At 37.8% G+C, this 19,895-nt stretch overlaps 1 protein-coding gene across 1 annotated transcript; it reads left to right on the forward strand.

Moving 5' to 3' along the window:
- The first annotated feature begins 4,588 nt into the window (after positions 1–4,588).
- On the forward strand, positions 4,589–19,783 carry MCHR2 (melanin concentrating hormone receptor 2). The gene is made up of 5 exons (XM_036249134.1): positions 4,589–4,772; positions 10,838–11,047; positions 13,613–13,807; positions 16,055–16,174; positions 19,465–19,783. Exons 1-5 carry the CDS (start codon positions 4,591–4,593, stop codon positions 19,778–19,780), a joined length of 1,023 nt encoding a protein of 340 aa, XP_036105027.1. The 5' UTR covers positions 4,589–4,590; the 3' UTR covers positions 19,781–19,783.
- The last annotated feature ends 112 nt before the right edge of the window (positions 19,784–19,895 follow it).

A 19,895-nucleotide genomic window follows, 5' to 3' on the forward strand; every position in this document is an offset into this window, starting at 1 on the left:
GCTTCGTGCTGTCTGTTTCGAATTGATGTTTGCTCAAATAAACTTGAAAGTTTTAATATGCCTCAGTTTACCATTTAACAGGTTCTAAACCCACTCACCGTTAATAAAAGATGAAAAGGCGGCAGCCCTGTCTTGGTTCACAATTCTTATTCCTACAATGCTTGCTACTCTTGGTTCTATACCCAAACTCCAGTGCATAATGTTGTTGAAGATGATGGTGATGATTTCTGATATTAGTTGAACACTTGCTAGAATACATTATTATGCTCAGCACTTATTCATATTATTACATTAATTGTCATAATACTTTCAGACAGGTACTGTTATTACTGGGGAAACTGAGACTTAAAGAGATTACTTAACCAAAGGTACAAATTGCAAATGACAGAACACAGTATATTTATATAAACCATAAACCCTTGTAACCAATGATACAATCATATTAGAAAGTAATTCCAGGAGGTGGAAATCTTGTTGATCTTATTCTTTGCTGTAGATATTATAATGTTTGTTGGCTGAGCATGCCTGGAGATAATTAAAATAGAGATTCCCCAAAGAGAGAGTCAATAGAATGGAAGGAAATGAACAGATCAAGTGAAAAATAATGAGCCCCAGTGAGTCACAACTTGAAGAGCAAATCTATACAACTTGGACCCATAGGTGTGTGTGTGCGACCGGGCAAGGGTGTAGCAGGTCAATGTAATTGTGATATGTTGTGTTTTATGGCTATTGAAACATCTTTATTAATTTTGTTAGCTATTAGCTGCAGGCTTTTTTCCCCCATATAATTTTTTTTTCTGATATTTAACTTGAAAATAGTAACAAAACACATAGCCGTAAATGTAGCTCATTAGATTCACTTAACACCATCATGACTATGTTCATTAAAAAATAGTTGAGGGTTATTATTTTAGGACTCATTTTTAACAATAATCAGAATTGTGTGAAATTATCACTGCAATGTAAGCAAACTCATCATCTGTTAGTTCTTTTGATTTATTCTCCACATCCTGCTCTTTCTTGCCATATACTTTTTCTTATCACTTTTCAGACTTCTTAACACCTCTTTTTCTTTAAAAAATCTAATTTCCTTTCAATGCATTCCTCTTTTTGCTTGTCCTCATCATCATGAATAAATTGTGTATGTATGAAGATGTCAGTGTATGTAGAGACACAATGTGTATCAGAATACATTAAACCATCACTGTCTGTCTTCTTTCAACACCAACCTCACAAGCATAAATTTCCTTTTATTAAGAAAAAAAATCTTCCTACATAAAGGCATCTTCAACTATTTAAGATCAGTTTTCTGTTGTTATATTCCAAATAAGTGTCAAAATTTGCAACTTAATGAGTGAGAGTTTTATACCTAGAAAATTTCAAGGGGGAGGTATTCACTTTTATACCTGGGTGGACATGCTCACTCCAGAGGATAGACAGAGAATATACATGGAGTTTTCTGCAAAGGACGTTCATTAAGTTCATCTTATTTAAGCATTGTCTTTCATTATAAAATTAGAGGGGATTGTCCTGGGTAAAATTGCCTTTAAATATAATGAAATCATACTTAAGAATTGAGAGACTCTTTGTATAAAAGTTTTTTTTTAAATAGCCTCTGAGTAAATATTAGCAATATTTAAAATATGAACATATTTAAATAATAATGCTTAACATTTTTTCATCAGCTCATATTTATCAACCACTAGTAGATTGGTATTTTGTTTCTGTACATGTAACTAATGAACAGTGTCTATTAAGGACAGAAAGATAAGAATATGGTACTTACTGAGTCTTATGAAGCACCAAATATTGTTGGACACTACCTGTTTATGTTTAGCAGTCATATACCTGGAGGGAAAGCAGGCCACTACCTGCCACAGCTAACAAGACAAGATGAGGGACAGCCAGGTTATTTTCCTTGACGTGGATTTATTATTTGATTAATGAATTTCTCAAATTTGAAATTAAATGAATTGCTAAAACAAGAAATGCTTATAAATATGACAGAAGGATTCACAAAATTTTAATTATATAGAATTTTTACAGATACCCCAATTTCTTTACTTTGAATTCCAACATTTACAAGATAGGTTAAACATAAAATTATGATTGACAAGAGGGAAAATCAGTGATGGTCAAGGTAACAGTGTTCTTACTTCCTCAGGTTTTTAGTGACATGAGTGAAGGTTTTAAAGGTTAGAGTTTCCTCTCAGCCTCTTTCCACCATAATTACTATTTACAGATAACTTCCTTTCTCACTTTCTGAAGTTCTCATCTCCCTCAGAGAACTTGAGATCTAGGAGATAAATAAAACAAGAGGTTCAGAGAGGTGGAAGGGTGAAGCTGAAGAGATTTGGGTTGAGATTTCAATAGCCTAGGAGTTGTCAATAACAAATGAGCCATCTGACTTTGCAAAATTCTTTTGTTAAATGTAAAAAAAAAAAAAAAACTTAACAAGTAGCTATTTAGATTATACTCCCATATCTTAGATGTGAAGCCATTACTCTTAGAAACACATGTATTAGCATGACTGTTGGCTAAAACTTGGAGAGTCATATTCCTGTAGTTTATATTTGGAGAAGAGATACTGAAATAAAAAGATGATGTGGGGGATAGTGGATATTACTATACATAATTCATCAGGAAAGGTTCAGCTATGTCTTAAATTTAAATCATCATTTCTGAAAATGTATATGTTCTCCACACCTATTAATTTGAATATATAATCTATATTTTCTTTTTTAAACTTGTGGTTACTGTTAAAAAAAACACACAATTGTCACCAAAGTTAATTTTCATCTCTTATCTTAAACTCTAAATTTTTGTATATTTGTCCAATCTCTCTTAAACATTGGTTTTTCTTGATCTAAATAACAGAATAAAAATTAAAATAAATAATCATCTTGACTTTTTAAAATACCCACATTCGTTGTTTTTAAAACAACATGAGGTGACTGACTATGAATATGTTTTTATATATGAAATTCTTTAGTGAGTTCAGCCAGTCACACATATATATATAGCTGTTTTGCCTGAGAATGCATTTTGGCTAAAGTTTTGCATACATTTTGGCATCAAGTTGCAGGATAACAGAAACACAATCAAAGTTAACATTTATATTAGCTGATTTTTAAAGTTTGAAATAACAATAGAAAGTAAAAGAGAACAGAGGCAAAGTAGAAATTTATGAATAAGATAAGAATTAATAAAGAAGGAAAAAACAAAGATTTGAATTATTGCCTTCAAACCATATGGCCAAATGTTAGAGTGCTTTTAAAAACTATTTTTACAATTAAAATAACCTGCACGGTCATGTACAAAATCATCTCTTTAAAGGTGACCAACAATCTGACTTTTCTAGTTGATTCTTTATTATTCTTTTTATATTTCTCATTATTACATGTATCCCTAATACTATAGTTTGGTTTTGCCCATATTTTTAAATTCTATATAAATCGAATCATACTACATGAATTTTTGCTTTTTTGCCTAACCTTAAATTATTAGATTCATCCATGTTATTATATGTAATTACACTCTGTTTCTTTCTAGTGCTATGCAATATTTCATTGTGTGAATATATCAGAATCTTTTTATCAATCCCATTGTTGATGAGCATTTCGACTATTTTCAGTTTAAAACATTTAAAACAAATATTACTGTGAACATTTCTGAAGCACTTCTCCTGGTAGGTATAAACATGTATCTCTAAGTATATCCTACCTGGGGGAAGTTTCTGGGTCATCAGCTAATCATTATTTATTCAACTTTAATAAATAATGCCTCCCTGTTTTCCACAGCGGTGCATCAATTTATATTCTCACCAGTTGTGGAAGTTTCTGTGGTTTCATATCTTCACCAAACACTTGGAAATCTCAAACTTGAAATTTGTTACCTATTTGATGGGTATACATGGATATCCCATTGTGGTTTTAATTTGCCTTTTCCTTATCACCAGTGATACTGAGTGTCTTATAAAAGGTTAAATACCATTGGATACATATTTTGTAAATGCCTCTTCAAGTCTCTGGACAGTTTTCTGTTGAGTTGTCTATATTTTTCTTATTGGTTTGTATACATATCTTATATATTCTGAACAACAACCTTTTGTTGGTTATGTATCTTAGAAATACCCTGTGAGGCTTGCCTTTTTGCTCTTAATATCTCTTTTTTTTTTCTATTTTCATGTTACTTTTTATTTTTTGTGAACATATTTTTCCAGTAGACTACTGACTAGAAAATTTCATCTAAAACATGAAATATCTATCCACCCCATTTCTCAACCATCCATTTTGTCCTCTCACATATTTTTTTTCATTCTGGTAAAAAAATAAATAAACATATCACATGAAATCAATCCTACAAAATTTTTAAGTGAGCAGTACAATCCTGAATGCTGGATACGCACAGTGTTGTGAAGCAGGTCTCCCAACGTTTTCATCATGCTCACCCTGGGATCATGTGGCATGGATTCTTGGCTCAAAGAAGGCCCCAGTAGATATTTTTTTAAATTAAGTTAAAGAAAATCTATAGTGAGGGAACTGCACTTCCTATTTCTTCACAGCTTTAAGCACTGGAAGTGCATGAACAATGAACTCACTTCACTCTTCCTGTTGGAACACCTCCGCGGAACTTCTGAACAAATCCTGGAATAAAGAATTTGCTTATCAAACCCTCAGCGTGGTGGATACAGTCATCCTCCCATCTATGATTGGGATTATCTGCTTAACAGGGCTGGTTGGCAACGTCCTCATTGTGTTCACTATAATAAGGTAAAACTTCTCCTTTTCCATAATTTAGAATTTTCCATTCTATACTCCCTAAATGAATATTTTGCTCCCTGGAGGATTTTTCTGGTGAAGTCAGTTTTTGGAAATATTGGCTTAAGAGAATTAAAAAAGATGCTACAGGTATTTTTTATCATGTATTATGTAACATCTGCCGATTTCAAAATGAAAAGACCTAGGCCAGTACTTTCTGCTGGGTCAGTGACTTTTTAGACCATGATTCTCAGTCATAGCTACATATTAGAATCACCTGAGGAGCTTTTTAAAATCATATACAGTTTCAGCCCAGACTGATGCACTCCAAATCTTTGGAGGAAGAACCCAGGCAAAGATTGAAACTGTGAGGCAACCATTTTCTTTTTCAGCAGTAAGAGCTATCCTATGAAGTTGTCCTGGTTTGGCTGGTAAAAAACTCTTTTTCACTCATTGGGGCAAGAGAGAGGCTCTATGTGATCACCCAAAGATTCAGGCAGTCAGAAGGTGGACTGTTCCCCTCAATATTGACCACCCCAAGTAGAGACAGTGACACTGGGAAGCAAGCAATGATTTGCCAAAGGAAGACTAGAAACATATATGAAACATATATACCAAAAATATATTCTTAAGTAAGATGGAATTTCCAGAATAATATGTTCTATATGATTTTTTTAAAGTAAGAAGCGATTTATGCATTAGGAAGATGAGTATAAAGTAGTGAAGCCAGATCACTACCAGTCTGTTGCACTTTAAATTTATGGCAGGTCAAAAGGAAGCCAGATTAAAAAGTGTAAGAGGAAAACTGAACCAATTACAAATAACCTAATAGTTTCCCCTTTCATTCTTCGGGGAGAGACTAATAATCTGAACCCCATTACTCAACTGTTCCCCATGCCACAGTAGGCCCTGGGAAACTATTTCAGTAAAGGAAATGACATTTTTCTCTGTTGATTTCCCACCTCCTATTGTGAACACAACGTTCTCCTATCTACCGATAGTCCACTTCAAGTAAACAGAAACTCTCTAGTCTAAGGGATGGCCTGTCTCCCAATAAATAAAAAGCTCCCCCTGTCATTCCCTGCCCTTAACTCCTTGTCAAGGCAACTAATTCACACTAAATCATAAGTTACCGAGACACCTTATTTTATAACCCTCACAATGGTGTCTGCATTTTATACAGAGATTACAACAGGGATAGTGTATTAACCTAAAGGAACACGAATGGTCTAATGGTGGAATACCAGTTGCTAAAAGGAAGGGAAAATGCTCAGAGCAAGGCCTCTTTCTTTTTCCCACTCAGCTTAAATCATAACCAGTAGCTCCCTTTGACCCAGCCCTCCACTGTTTCCAGAGTGTCAACCATATATAAGCTCTTGTTGGGGTTGATTCATAACTTTCTGCAATGCCCTGTGTTTTAGGGGCTGCAGAACTTCACAGCCACAGCTGTTCAAATAAACTAAAAAGTTGGCGGGAAACCCTCATTGCTGTGATCCAATATACCAAGACAACTCTGGAATCCAAAGGGGATGAATGTCTTGTCCAATGGTATAAATTAGGGATAAATATGAAAATAGAATTCCCTTAGATTCTCTTTCCACTCTATTACCCTGTATCTAAAGCAAGGTTGGCAAATATATCATTCTAGTCTTAACTCTCCCATCCTTAGCAGGCATCTCTAATCACACAGGTCTGTCCTATAGTGATGCCTGTGTGAGGACTCAGAATTCCTCAACACAGTGCTTGGTGAAATCACTACTAATTCATTCAGGTTGGCTCACAATAGGAATTCAATTCAACTAGCGTTAAATGCAAAACCAGGTCTGGTGAAGCAACCCAAAAATAAATAAAAGCAGGAAGCTACTACCACACCCCATCACTATCTTCACCCCAAACCACTACCCTTCTCCTGTCCTGAGCCAGATAGAGAAAATGAGGTGGTTTTACAGACCCCAGAAATCTGGGCTGCCTAGTGGGAGCTGTGGCCACAGTGAGATTTGGGGCCATAGCGCAGGGTCTGTAGGAAAAAGGTGGAGTCATGGGAGGGATGCCGCCACTGCCAGAGATGCCAGCCGCAGAGAGGGAAACACCCTGGCCTCTCTCCTCCTACCCTCCACTTTCCCTCCAACAGTGCTTCCTACGGCCAAAACTGACCAATACCAGTTGGCAAGGAGGACTAGGAACAAAGCTGGGGAAGAGTGGGAAATGGATTTGAGAGCAAGCTGATTAGCAAAGTATCTTCCTGCATGTGTCGTGGTACATGTTTCATTTAATCCATAATATCTAGTGTTATCTCTAATTCCAAAAAGTAAACATGTTTTCACAAGAAATTTTTTGAATACAAAAAATACAAAGAATAAAGTAAAAATTAGTTATACTACTCCTACCAAGTAGATAATCATTGTGATGACTTAATATTTTATTCCAACATATTTTTAAATAAATTTGAGGTCATACTACATGCTTAATTGGGACTGTTTTTACTTAATAAGTACTTTTTTATTTGATTATATGCTCTTACAAACTATGATTTGTAATAACTTTATCATTTATTGTATGGTATTATGAAATATCATAATTTATTTCATCATTCTTCCAATTAACGAGCATTAGATATGAACATGTTAACCATGTGGAAAACATATTAGTTGAAATGCTCGCTACTCTACATCTTTTATTTAAATGTTTGAGTCATGAGAGACAGAAATCTAATGAAGTCTGGCAACAGGACACCTGAAGATAAATTAGACCTAAAAAAAGAATACAAGTTATTTTTAATTTCTATGCTGTTACTTTCAGTAAAGAAAGCAATAATAAATAGAATGTGCTATTTTTATTGCCCTCATACCTTATGCCCAAATAAATACATCATTTGCTTCAGAATTCTTTTTTTATATGCAGATATCATCTAGAAACACTTTTATGTATTCTTTTTAATTACCAGTTAATGGCCTGAACCGTCCTTAACAATGGAATTTTCATAATTTATTATCAGTAAATGATGGTGTCTGTCTAGAGAAAAGCAGGGCCATGGGTCTAACTGCTTCAGTTTGGACCTCAGCAACCACTTAGGGTTTATCGTCTCATTCAAATGGAAATAACATCTATCTAGTTTGTTGTGTTTTTGTATTTGTTTATCTTTGTTTGCTTGGATGTGGAACTCTTTCTTCCTGACCTCTGGCATTTGTTCCCCTCCTATTCCCCCTTACCATTTCCCACACCCCATGGTCTGGAGAGACCGAGAATGAAAGACCAAGAACAGTCATTTGGCTGCTCTTTTGACTGACACAATCCTTTCCTCAAGTCTCTTCTCCTTCTTGGTCTTTCTGATATCATTACCGGTGGGGGATGGTCCCTGTTCCCACCCGTTGGAAGTGCAGTTCTTGGAGTACCACTGGAATAAGAATTTCCAGAAGCCCCCATGTGAAGTTCGGGTACTGTAGAAAGCTTTATTTCTGTGGAATTAAATTCCTGCATTTCTAAAGTCCCATTTACTTTTGTTCAGTCATAGAAAAAGTGTAGGTGGGGCTTCGGCAGAGTTAAAATCAGGGCCAGTGTCTAGTTTCCTGTCCATGTTGGAGCAGAATCCAATCCAGCATCTGGCTGGTTTAGTTTGTGTTTCCTGCTACAGTCCATGAGTCCAATGCATGTGGGGTTTGCAGGGCCACAGTGCTATGGAGGAAACATGGGCAAATGCAAGGAAGCAGGAACAAGAGAGTCCCACAAGCCAAGAGCCAAGAAAGCAAAAAGAGAGAAAGAATTCCTTCATTTAGGGGCTTATGTATGTATTCCCAGATTTTCATAGGCTTACAGTGGCCACACCCATTCTGGCCAACCACTTCTGTCCTCGGGTTTGACTGATAAGAAAGTACCTTCCCTATGTCACCCCAAATTCACTGCATATGTGTCTATCTTTCCTTTGTTGGACCCCTTCCCCCAGGGTTCTGCAGGGAATGGGTCAGCAGTTCCCGGGGAGTGCAAAGTTGCAGCTTCCTGGTGAAGCTGCCCAAACGACATGACTATAATGTCTGGCCTCCCTTTGCTCCTTCCCTATTATTGATAACTAGCTAATTACAACAGTATCAGTATGAGTTACCAACCTCCTGGGAGCAAGGAACAAGCCTGTTTTATCAACAATGCCCAGTGTGTGGCTGCTGAGTAAAGACCCAGTGACAGTAACTTCCTCACATGGTACATGTTGCCAGGCCCTAGGTAAATATCCTTGCCCAGGCCGATACCTCACACAGGAATTTGATGGCTTAAATTTCACAGCCTGTAGAACTGGCATCCCATGAATAATAAAGACACACACTAACTTCCAAACCATAGCACAATAGCCCTGAATCCAGAGTCAACTAGCTACTGTGGCATAATCTTAGGGCAAGTTCTTATGTGCTCTTTAAATTCTTATTCAGATGCCACTTCTACCAAGAAACCACCTTGGCTGTCCCCAAGGGATGGGGCAAAGACCCTATTGTGTCCTCCTTCTCTCATCACTCTGTAATGTGGTCATTTCACCAGAGTGCAAGCTCCTTGAGTTACAGCGTATAGATGATTTAGCCTTGCAGCCTCAGAGCATAGTATTATGCCTGACATATAATTGGTGCTCAATGAAATGCTTGTTGAATACATGAAACTGTCTCCCAGATAAAGATGATGCCTGTTTATTATTGACTGCCCCATCCCCTTTAAGATAAGGACCACTGGATTTAAAATGGAAATTTCTGCTCTTAGGAAATTATTTGCCTGGAGAGGAAAGTGTCACATCTGGGTAGCAGGAGGCGTGGGGTCATTCTCAGTGCCCTCTACCAGTTTATTCACTAGGATTTCTTCTCCACACTGTTTGGATTGCAGGGTCTTAATTAACAGTTTTTGCTGTTGGGTTAGATTTTATTGGACTATGTCTAAGTAATGGTTGAGATTTTTTTAACAATGACCTCAGTTAGGATTCGAACATATAGTTTCAGTGGGAAAATATGCTTTGCAAATGGAAACCATTTGTTTTCCCTATTGAGCTGGTTTTGGTAGTAGAGATAAGTAAAGACTATGCCTTTTGCCTAAGTGAGCTTAGAGTTGGTATAATTTGTTGCTTTGTAGAAATTTTGCCCAAATTTGGTAGCTTAAAACAAACATATTATCTCACACAGTTTCAAGGGTCAAGAATCCAGGCAGCAGTTTAGCTGTGAGGTTCTGGTTCAGGGTCTCTCCTAAAGTTGCAGTCAAGCTGTCCCCTAGGGCAACAGTCATCTTGACTGAGACTGGAGCATCGACTTTCAAAGTAGCTCACTCATGCACCTGACTAGTTGGTGCTGGTTGTTGGCTGTTGGCAGGGGGCCTCAGTTCCTCTCCATGTGGACCTCTCCATAGAGTTATTTGAGTATTCTCACAAGATGGTAACTGGCTTCTCCAGGGAAAATGATCCAAGAGAGAGTAAGGAGAAAACCCCACAATGCTTGTATGTGCTAATTTCAAATGTCACACACTATCTTTCCACCACATCCTATTTGTTAAAAATGAGTTACTATATTCAACCAACACTCAAAGGGAGAGAATTAGGCTCCTTCTCTTGAAAGCAGTATCTAAGAATGTATGGACAGCCCAGCAGGTGTGGCTCAGTAGATTGAGCATCATCCCATGGGCTGAGGCGTCCTGGCTAGATTTCTGATCAGGGCACATGCCTGGGTTGCAGGCTCAATCCCTAGTAGGAGGCTTGCAGGAGGCAGCTGATGGATGTATCTCTCTGACATTGATGTTTCTCTCTCTCTTTAAAAACATCAATAAATTATATGAAAGAAAGAAAGAAAGAAAGAAAGAAAGAAAGAAAGAAAGAAAGAAAGAAAGAAAGAAAGAAAGAAAGAAAGAAAGAACACATTTTTAAAGCACCACAGTTAGGTATCACATATATAGTTCAACATGCTTACATATACATAATACTAGGTATTCATGTGTGCATTTGTGTAGGTTTTCCTTTAACTTTTAAAATCTGTTTTGGCAATTGAAAATTTGTAACAAGTGACATAAATAAAGAAGGTGCATATTTTTGATGTCAGTCTTCAGTTTGTGTCCATTTCTTTCAGGTCTAGGAAAAAATCTATTCCTGACATTTATATCTGCAACCTGGCTGTGGCTGATCTGGTCCACATCATTGGAATGCCTTTTCTTATTCACCAGTGGGCCCGGGGAGGAGAGTGGGTTTTTGGGGGGCCTCTCTGCACCATCATTACATCCCTGGATACCTGCAACCAGTTTGCCTGCAGTGCCATCATGACTGTAATGAGTGTGGACAGGTAAGTAAAGAGGTTCTGAAATATCTAACATAATTCAGAGGTGTCTGTGCTTCCCCAATTCATCCCACTTTAAGCAACACCAGTGCTAGTTTGTAATAGCAAGACTACTCTTCCTTTGCTTGTTTCATTGTAGAACTGATTACTTAAGAGTATTTGTTACAACTTTCACAGAATTCTATTTTTAATGGAAAGCTTAAAATACTAAAATGTGATTTTTCTACTCATTCTTTTTACCTCAGTATTACTTACAATTCACTACAATATAAAAGTCTTTCAAAAGCATGAAAAGTTGGAAACTAGAATGAATGCCCCCCACCACTCTTGCAATAAGGAAGCCGAGGCCCCAGTGCGTGAGGGTATTTACTAAAGGCACAGAGAGAGTCAGTGGCAGAGCTGAGAACTTAAGTAGGTCTTCTCACTCTCTGTCCAGGGCTATTTCTCATATGTTCAGTGTGTCACACACTCTTGCTATTACCTAGCAGCTTAAAGGAATCAATGAAGTAGTTATGAACTCCTACACCTATAAAGAAATATCTCAGTACCAGGAAGACCATCTTTTGTACTCATCATTATGATTGGTTAATGCAAATGATGCCATTTCACACCATTCGTAATTTATTGGACTATGACCTGGAGTGTGCCTTGGCCACATCACCAACCATGAAAGCTAACGTTATTTGAGGAGATGATAGTGATGATGAGGACTTATGGAGCCAATGGGTGGTGGAGCCCACATCAGACCCAGGCTGTCTCTACAGATGGCAGGTGGCTGGTAATTATCTCACTATCTGGGTTCTTCCAGAAGCGGGGATATGCCCTGCATCTTCCAGATCGCAGGACTGCCACACCGGGTCTTAGCAGTATTCCTCAAACAGAGACAAGTCCTAAAAGACAATAGTAATACATACAACAGGAATTGTCTCAGAGAACAGCACACTTATAATCTCGATCCACATTCTTTCCACCCCAACCCCAACCCAGCACACTTGACCGCCCTTGCTCTGATCGCCCTTGCTTCAAATATATCACATAGCCTAATTTACTTTGTGCGTGAATGTGTGTGTATTATTATCTAGCGTCCCCTCCTCTCAAATGTAAATTCCACAAAGGCAAGGTCTTTGATCACTAATATATCCCAGAGTCTGTGTAACAGAGCCTGGCAAGTAGGTGCTCAAAAAAATTGACGAGTGAATGACTGTCAGTCTTGAGAGCTGTGTTAAATTACCCTTGGTCCATCCAGAACTTCTTCCTGAGTTCTGACTTTTACCTGCCCAAATGGGCCTTTGAGGTGGGAAAGTTATGAGCAGTTCTTCAGATGGATGAACAAAGCAATAGCAGGGTTCATATAAATCATTCACTGGATTATTTAGACATGAATAATGATGGCAATGTTTAATGCATTTTTTATATCCTACTGCTTTTCTGCAAAAGAATTCTCCAAATATAGAGTGTGCTTCTCAGTTCATAATTAACATCATATTTTTTAATTAATGGACTGTATAGGTCTGGTTAGTTCACCTGATGCCGGCCAATGCTAACAGTGTCTTGAGTCAAGCCTGGCAAGCTTGCCAGGCCCCAGCATTAGGGATCGGGCTATGCACAGGGCAGGCCACTGCAGAAAAGCAACCTCAAGTATAGGCCTTACCAATCACAATCCTGTTCTTGGAATTAATAGGACCTGCTTCATAACTTGTACACTGAATAAAGAAGAGTATTGGTTTTTCCTTTAAGTGTACCTCTTCTGTGAACCTCTTACTGTAGCCCCACCCCCAGCAAAACTCTGCGTTTTCAAACACCCTTCCTTCCGGATCTGAACTCCCTTTATCATCTTTTAGCTTTTAGCTGGCTCTGAAAAATTCTTCTTGGATTTGCTGGAGAACCAAATATTTTGATATGTCAGTATTTGAAGTTTGATTAATGATTTTTTTTTTTCTGGATCAAACATAGAAAAAGAAAAATACTTCTCCATGAAATTAGCCCATTTCCCCCTCTGGCCTCCGGCCTAAGTTCCCTGAAGAGTTTACATTGCCTGTACTAATAACATTTGTTTGTCCTTGCTGTGATTTGTCTGAACTGAGCCCCCAAGAGCCTGGGGGCCCTCCTGAAAAGCCATCTGAGCAAAATGCCTGTCCCATGGTCCTAAAACTCATCCTGACAGGCAATTCTCCTACCCGCCAGTTCACTCTCCTCCTTCCGGCCTCTACATCAGTAAATCCTACTGGGCAGAGGGCCCCAGCTCTGGAGGAAATCCCTGTTCAGAGACCAAGTTTTACGGAGCTGCATCTACAAAGGAAGCACCTTTGTAAAGAGAGAATTTGCAGGGCAGAATTTTGCCATCATTAGGATGTTCGTGGAAGTAACAGCTATTTCAGTGAGTGGTTTATTCAGACTTGCAGGGTCAAGAGTTGTTTTCTCTACAGGTACCAGCCAGCTCTTAAAAAATATAACTTTTGTGCTTCAGGGAGGATAATAATACTAATAATTTACTCTTGTCATGAACCATTCATCCTTGGAGCTCAGTGCTTTTATTGATTATTCTCAAACCCTTCTTTACTGGCTTTGTAGGTACTTGGCTCTTGTCCAACCATTTCGACTTACAAGTTGGAGAACGAGGTACAAGACCATTCGCATCAATTTGGGCCTCTGGGCAGCTTCCTTTGTTCTGACGTTGCCTGTCTGGGTATACTCGAAGGTCATCAAATTTAAAGACGGCGTGGAGAGTTGTGCTTTTGATTTAACATCCCCTGATGATGTCCTCCGGTAGGTTGTTACAACTTAAGAAAAATCGAGTTGAATTAAGTTATGAAGTGCTTCATCCTCCTTGTCTACGTGCTGTGCAGAGTGTCCTTGGGGATCCTCTTCTGGACAGTCTCCCACTTAGTTGTCTGCCTTCCACAATCAAATTGATCGTTTGATTTTAAGGAGAGGGTAACCTCTAGAAAAAGATTTTTAATTTAATCGTGTAACCTCAGTGGGCACAACTATGTCTAAATATGGATTTTAAAGATCCCTGGCAGCCAGGCACAGCAGAAACAGCAATCAAGAGAGGGACAGAATTTCAAAGAGGGTCTCAGAGTTACCGAGATGCAAACCTTATCAACATGCAACTGGAGTTTGGTTGAATTGTGTCCCCTCACCCCCAAAAGATATATTCAAGCCCTTACTCTCAGCATCTATGGATACAACCTTGTTTAGAAGTAGGGTCCTTGCAGACATGTCAAGTTAAGATGAAGTTATACTGGACTAAGGTGGGCCCATCGCCAACGACTGGTGTCCCGATAAGGTCAGGGAGATCTGAAAAGACACGCAGAGGAGAATGCCTGTGAAGACAGAGGCAGAGGTTGGGGCCATGTGACTACAAACCAAGGAACCTGAGGGAGACATGGAGCAGATTTTCCCTCAGAGCCTCCAAAGGACCAACCCTGCTGACACCTGGATCTCAGACTCCTGGCCTCCAGCTCTGTGAGATAACACCTTTCTGTCTTTTTAAGCCATCCAGCTCGTGGTCATTTGTTCCACAGCTCTACATAATGAATGCAGCCACCAGTACAGGAATTTCTTGCACTTTAATTTGAAAAGAACAATTAATTCGGAAATTTTCTGGTTGAAAATTTGAACATAGGATTGAAGTCTGTGATTAAAAATATTACCTACTAAGTGTGAGGTACTGTGCTAGGTGCCCTTTACATACATCCATAAAATATCTCAAGTCACTCTGGCAGGTTCCTTTTCCCATTCACCACTTTCAAATAGATGAGTTTGTTTCTGCATAGAAACAGCCCAAGAGGAATGGAGGCAGAGGGCCTACAAGGCCACAGATCCAGTAACAGCAAGCTCCTGAGGAGTGCAACGCCAATAGGATTGATTATTTATTTGTTATTGCTCCAACCACCATTGGTTGCACACAGACAAAACCACCAGCCAATCTAAAGGTGAAATGATACTTAAACACTGGCATTGATAGATTAATCTAGACCTCATCCTGTCTAAAAGAAGAGCACAACCTGAGGCTCACTATATGACTATAAGACTTAGGTCTATATCAAAGAAACAAACAAAGAATGGCTGTTTCTCACTGGGACTGGCTTCTGCTATTTTTGGTTGGTTATCATAAAATATATGCTGAGGTTTGGGCCTCTGTTGTTCTTCCAAAAACCAAATCCTTAGGGTGAACTGAGACTCGAATGTCTGTGCTGCATTGAGTCCCTCCGGTCCAGGTTCGTTCTATCTATCTATCTATCTATCTATCTATCTATCTATCTATCTATCTATCTATCTATCTATCTATCTATCTATCTATCTATCTATCTATCTATCTATTTCTGCCTCTCTCCACACCCACCCAGCCTGGGCTGCCTTCTTTCTCCAACACTAAGGTTCTGCCAGGAAGGAAAACACCTGGCATCTTTATAAAACTGTCATCAGCTCACCTGAGAATTTCCTCTGGCAGAGCACTAAGGAAAAGACTGGCTATTTTACAACAGACCCTCTGAGAGGCCATCTTGATTCTTGGGCTATACAGCTCAACTGCCCATCTGGGTTCAAATCCCCCCTATGCCACTTACTGGTTAATCTTGGGCAAGCCACTTAACCCCTCTGTGCCTTAGTTTCTTCTTCTGTAATATGTGCATACTAATGCCATTGAACTCATGGGGTTGTACAGATTCAGTGGGTTAAAATATGTAAAGCACTCAGATCAGTGCCTATTATGTAATAAACGCTACCTGCTACTGCCTGTTGTTAGTAATAGCACTAAAGATGATGATGATAAGTATCCTTACCCATTCCGTACTCAGTAGTGCTGGCCTAGGCAGCAGAAGAGGTACGCATCCATTGTCAGTGAACAACCACAAGAAAGCAGCCAAAGATACTTACCATTTTCCCCCAAGGACTTTTATCCTGGGCCCTAAGAAATCAGAGAATCATTCTCATAAATTGTAAAAGCCAGTTCCTAGCATGGTGAATGTAACCGTCATGTCTTCTCTGTCTCTCTCTCTCATTTTACAGGTACACACTTTATTTGACGATAACAACATTTTTTTTCCCTTTGCCCTTGATTTTGGTGTGCTATATTTTAATTTTATGCTATACTTGGGAAATGTATCAACAGAATAAGGATGCTAGATGGTAAGTGTTTGCTTTATTTCTCTTTGTTTATTAAAAGAACAATTCAGAGACCCTGAGACATTTACAACAGAAATTAAAATAACAATCACTTGAAACATACTGTACTTACACCTATGGGCATTCATGTCTACATGAGGTATTTTCTGAAAAAAACATGCTCTGAGGCAGATATTTGAGGGTCTCTCAGTGATAAATGTTGAAATCACTGAGGTAATGTTTTCATAAAAATGTAAACAGAACTCAAGATCTTATTTAAAGAATAATTTTATATGTGTCCTCAACAGTGCTAATTAAATGTTTTATTTGTACATTCTGCAGACTTCTGTACATATATAAATATCCTAGATGTTGTGTATAACTTTGAATTTTTGTGTTTTAATTTATAGAAATATCTCATCAATCTGTTAATACTTAGGACAAAATTAATAGGACTAAATAAAAACAAAGACTTACATAAAGACCATAAACTTGGGGAAGACCTTTAAAAACACTGTCTCTACGTGGAAGTGGGGTACAGACTGACAATCCCCATAAGAGGGGATGGTGGGGGAGACATAAACCACAGAACTTACATGCATGTATGCATGAACAGTGGACATGGACAACAAACTGGGGACAGGGCAGGGAGGGAGGGGAAGGGGGATTCAGTGGGGGGAAAAGGAGAAACATCTGTAACAAAAATTAATTAATAAACTCACACTTCTGATTAAAAATAAAAAAAAAGTCATAAAGGAGAAAAAGTAAATTGTGTACTAATAAAAGAAATAATTGAAGCAGATTATAACCATCATAAACTCATAAGCACCTTAAAATACAGCTTCAAATTACATCAAGTTTCAAGAATTATAAAGATGTCTAATCACTGTGTTGTGTACCTGAAATGAATACAATATTGTATGTCAACTGTAATTAAAAAATAAAAATATTTTAAAGAAATAAAAGTACATCAAGCAGCACAGAAAACTTTAGGAAGTAAGAGATGATTTATCCATTTTACTTAAGGATTTTAACATACTGTCTCAGAATTTGATAAATCGCATAAGTAAAATATTATAAGTGTTATAAATATCTGGAAAATACAGCTATCAAACTCAAGCTATAAAAAACATATCAAACTCTATGCTCAACAAGCAGGAAACATACATTCTTTTTGAGTACACACAGAATGCTTACAAAAACAGCCATGCTTAAGACCATAAAGAAAACCTCTATTAATTCCAAAGGATTAATATCATTGAGAAGATCTCTGACCATAATGCAATAAAATTATAAATTAATAACAAAATTGTAGCTTCAGTAATTTGTTGTTGGAAACAATATATATTTCTACGTAACCCTTACTTTTAAAAAGATTAAAAATCATAGAATGGTAAAATAATAAAATAAAATAAAAACACTGTCTCTAAAACTGCATGAATAAATATAAATTATTTTCTACTTGAAACTGTACATACCAATTTGTTTAAATGCATAAGTCAGTGCCTTTATAAAACATGTTGGGTTAAAAAAATTGTTATTAAAATTTGTCCTTAGACTAGATTGTTGTATTTGTTTTGAAAAGATAAGATTCCTGGGTTTCCCCACACATACCACATATAACACTATGAAGATTTTTTTTAAAGAATAGGTGAACAATTTATGCACCATTAGTCAAAATTTGTGGCAAACCCTGGGAGCAAAGTTTAGATGGTCTGTTGGCCCATGACATTTTTTCCCACTAAGAATTTCTTGAAATTCTTTGGAAATATTACATTCTTCAAGGGAGATCTATTTCGAATGGGAAAGGGAAGCAGCCACAGTTATAGATGTAAATCTAGCTTCTAAATGTGCCACAGGGAGCTGAGTTGGTGAAAAGGTTAAAATGGAATTAAGACATCGACAACTGGGAAGGATGTTTGAGCCCTTTTAGAACAGTTCTCCAAATCAGATCACTTTGCTCCCAACACTTTCTTCAGAAATGCTAAGAGCATCTTATGAAATGAAGCTTATACTCTCCAGTTATTCCCTCAAAATGCAAGAAGTTCAAAGCATAGTGGTGCCTACTCTGATAAACTGCAGAGGAATCATCCTAAAATGACTTTCCGCTGCTGTGCTATTTTCCATATTATTCCTCAGGCTTATTCATCTACCTCAACCATGTCTCAGGGAAATGCCTATTAATGTCTAACTATGATATAAGGATAAGATTTGTGAATTGAAATTTTTTATTTCAGAATAATTTTTAATTTACAGAAAAGCTGCACAAATAATACATAGTTTCCATATATTCCTCATCCAGTTTCCCCATTAGCATCTTACTTATCCTGAGGCATTTGTCAAGACAAAAAAAAAAAAAAAAAAGCATTGGTACATTACTATGAACTAAAGTCTACCCTTTATTGGATTTCACCAATTATTCCATTTGGATTCTTTTTCTGTTCCGGTCCCATCCAGAGCACCACACTGCATTTAGTTATTGTGTCTCCGCAGTCTCCTCCAGTCTATAACAGTTGCTCACCCTTTCCTTGTTTTTTATGACCTTGACAGTCTTATGGAGTACTGGTTAGGAGGTATCCTGTAGAACATCTCCCAATCTGGACCTGTCTGATATTGTGACACAATTAGACTGTAGTTATGTGCTTTTGGGAAAAATCAGCTCTTTGCATCAAAACATATCAGAGGGCACATGAAAACTATACGACATCTCTGTTGATGTTAACCACAATTTCTTGATTAGGGCAATGTTTACCAGGTTTCTCCACTACACAGTTGCTATTTATCCCATTCTCTGTTCTTTGGTAACAAGTCACTAAACATAGCCCCCCCACAAGGGGGAAGAAAGAATTTTGGAATTAAGCTCCATCTCCAAGAAAGGAGAGTATCTATATATAATATTTGAAATTCTCCTGTAAAAAGAGGTTCATTTGGAGAGCAGGATGGGGAGGAGGGTGTCTGGAGGGGAGAAACATTTGTAACAAAAATAAATTAATAAAAATTGGGAAAAAAGGTTTATCTTTTCTTTCTCATATTATTCAATCATATGTTTATATCAATATAGACTCATGAGTTTGATACTATGGGCCTTAATTCAGTACTATGTTATTTATTTTGTTTCTTAAAATCTTCCAACTTTGGGAAATTTTTAACAGGAATGAGAATGAATCTTTTTACAATGATCTGAGTAAGTAGGAATAAAAATGAGCTTCATATCACATTGCATAGCCATTCTCAACTGTCCAAAAAGTTCTAGGCACTTGTTGCCCTGTAGTTTCTATGGTTGTTTATATTCTATCCTAACATTCTCTTTGTAGTTACAACCCCAGTGTCCCAAGGCAGAGAGTCCTGAAGCTGACAAAGATGGTGCTGGTGCTGGTGGCAGTCTTTATCCTAAGTGCTGCCCCTTATCACGTCATACAACTGGTGCACTTACAGATGGAGCAGCCCACGCTGGCTTTCTATGTGAGCTATTACCTCTCCATCTGCCTCAGCTATGCCAGCAGCAGCATTAACCCTTTTCTCTACATCCTGCTGAGTGGAAATTTCCGGAAACGCCTGCCTAAAGTGCAAAAGAGAGTGACTGAGAGGGACATCCACAACATGGAAAACACCTTGAAATCGAGCTTTTAGGAGAGCACATGGATCACCAATCATCTCAACAGGCTTGGCTAAGTTACCAGTATTATTTAGAAAGGACAGACAAAACGGTGGGTTTGTGTCTACTCTTCTTGTGTACTTGTGACTC

This window comes from Molossus molossus, unplaced genomic scaffold, assembly GCF_014108415.1.
Source record: "Molossus molossus isolate mMolMol1 unplaced genomic scaffold, mMolMol1.p scaffold_m16_p_8, whole genome shotgun sequence".
NCBI lineage: Eukaryota > Metazoa > Chordata > Mammalia > Chiroptera > Molossidae > Molossus > Molossus molossus.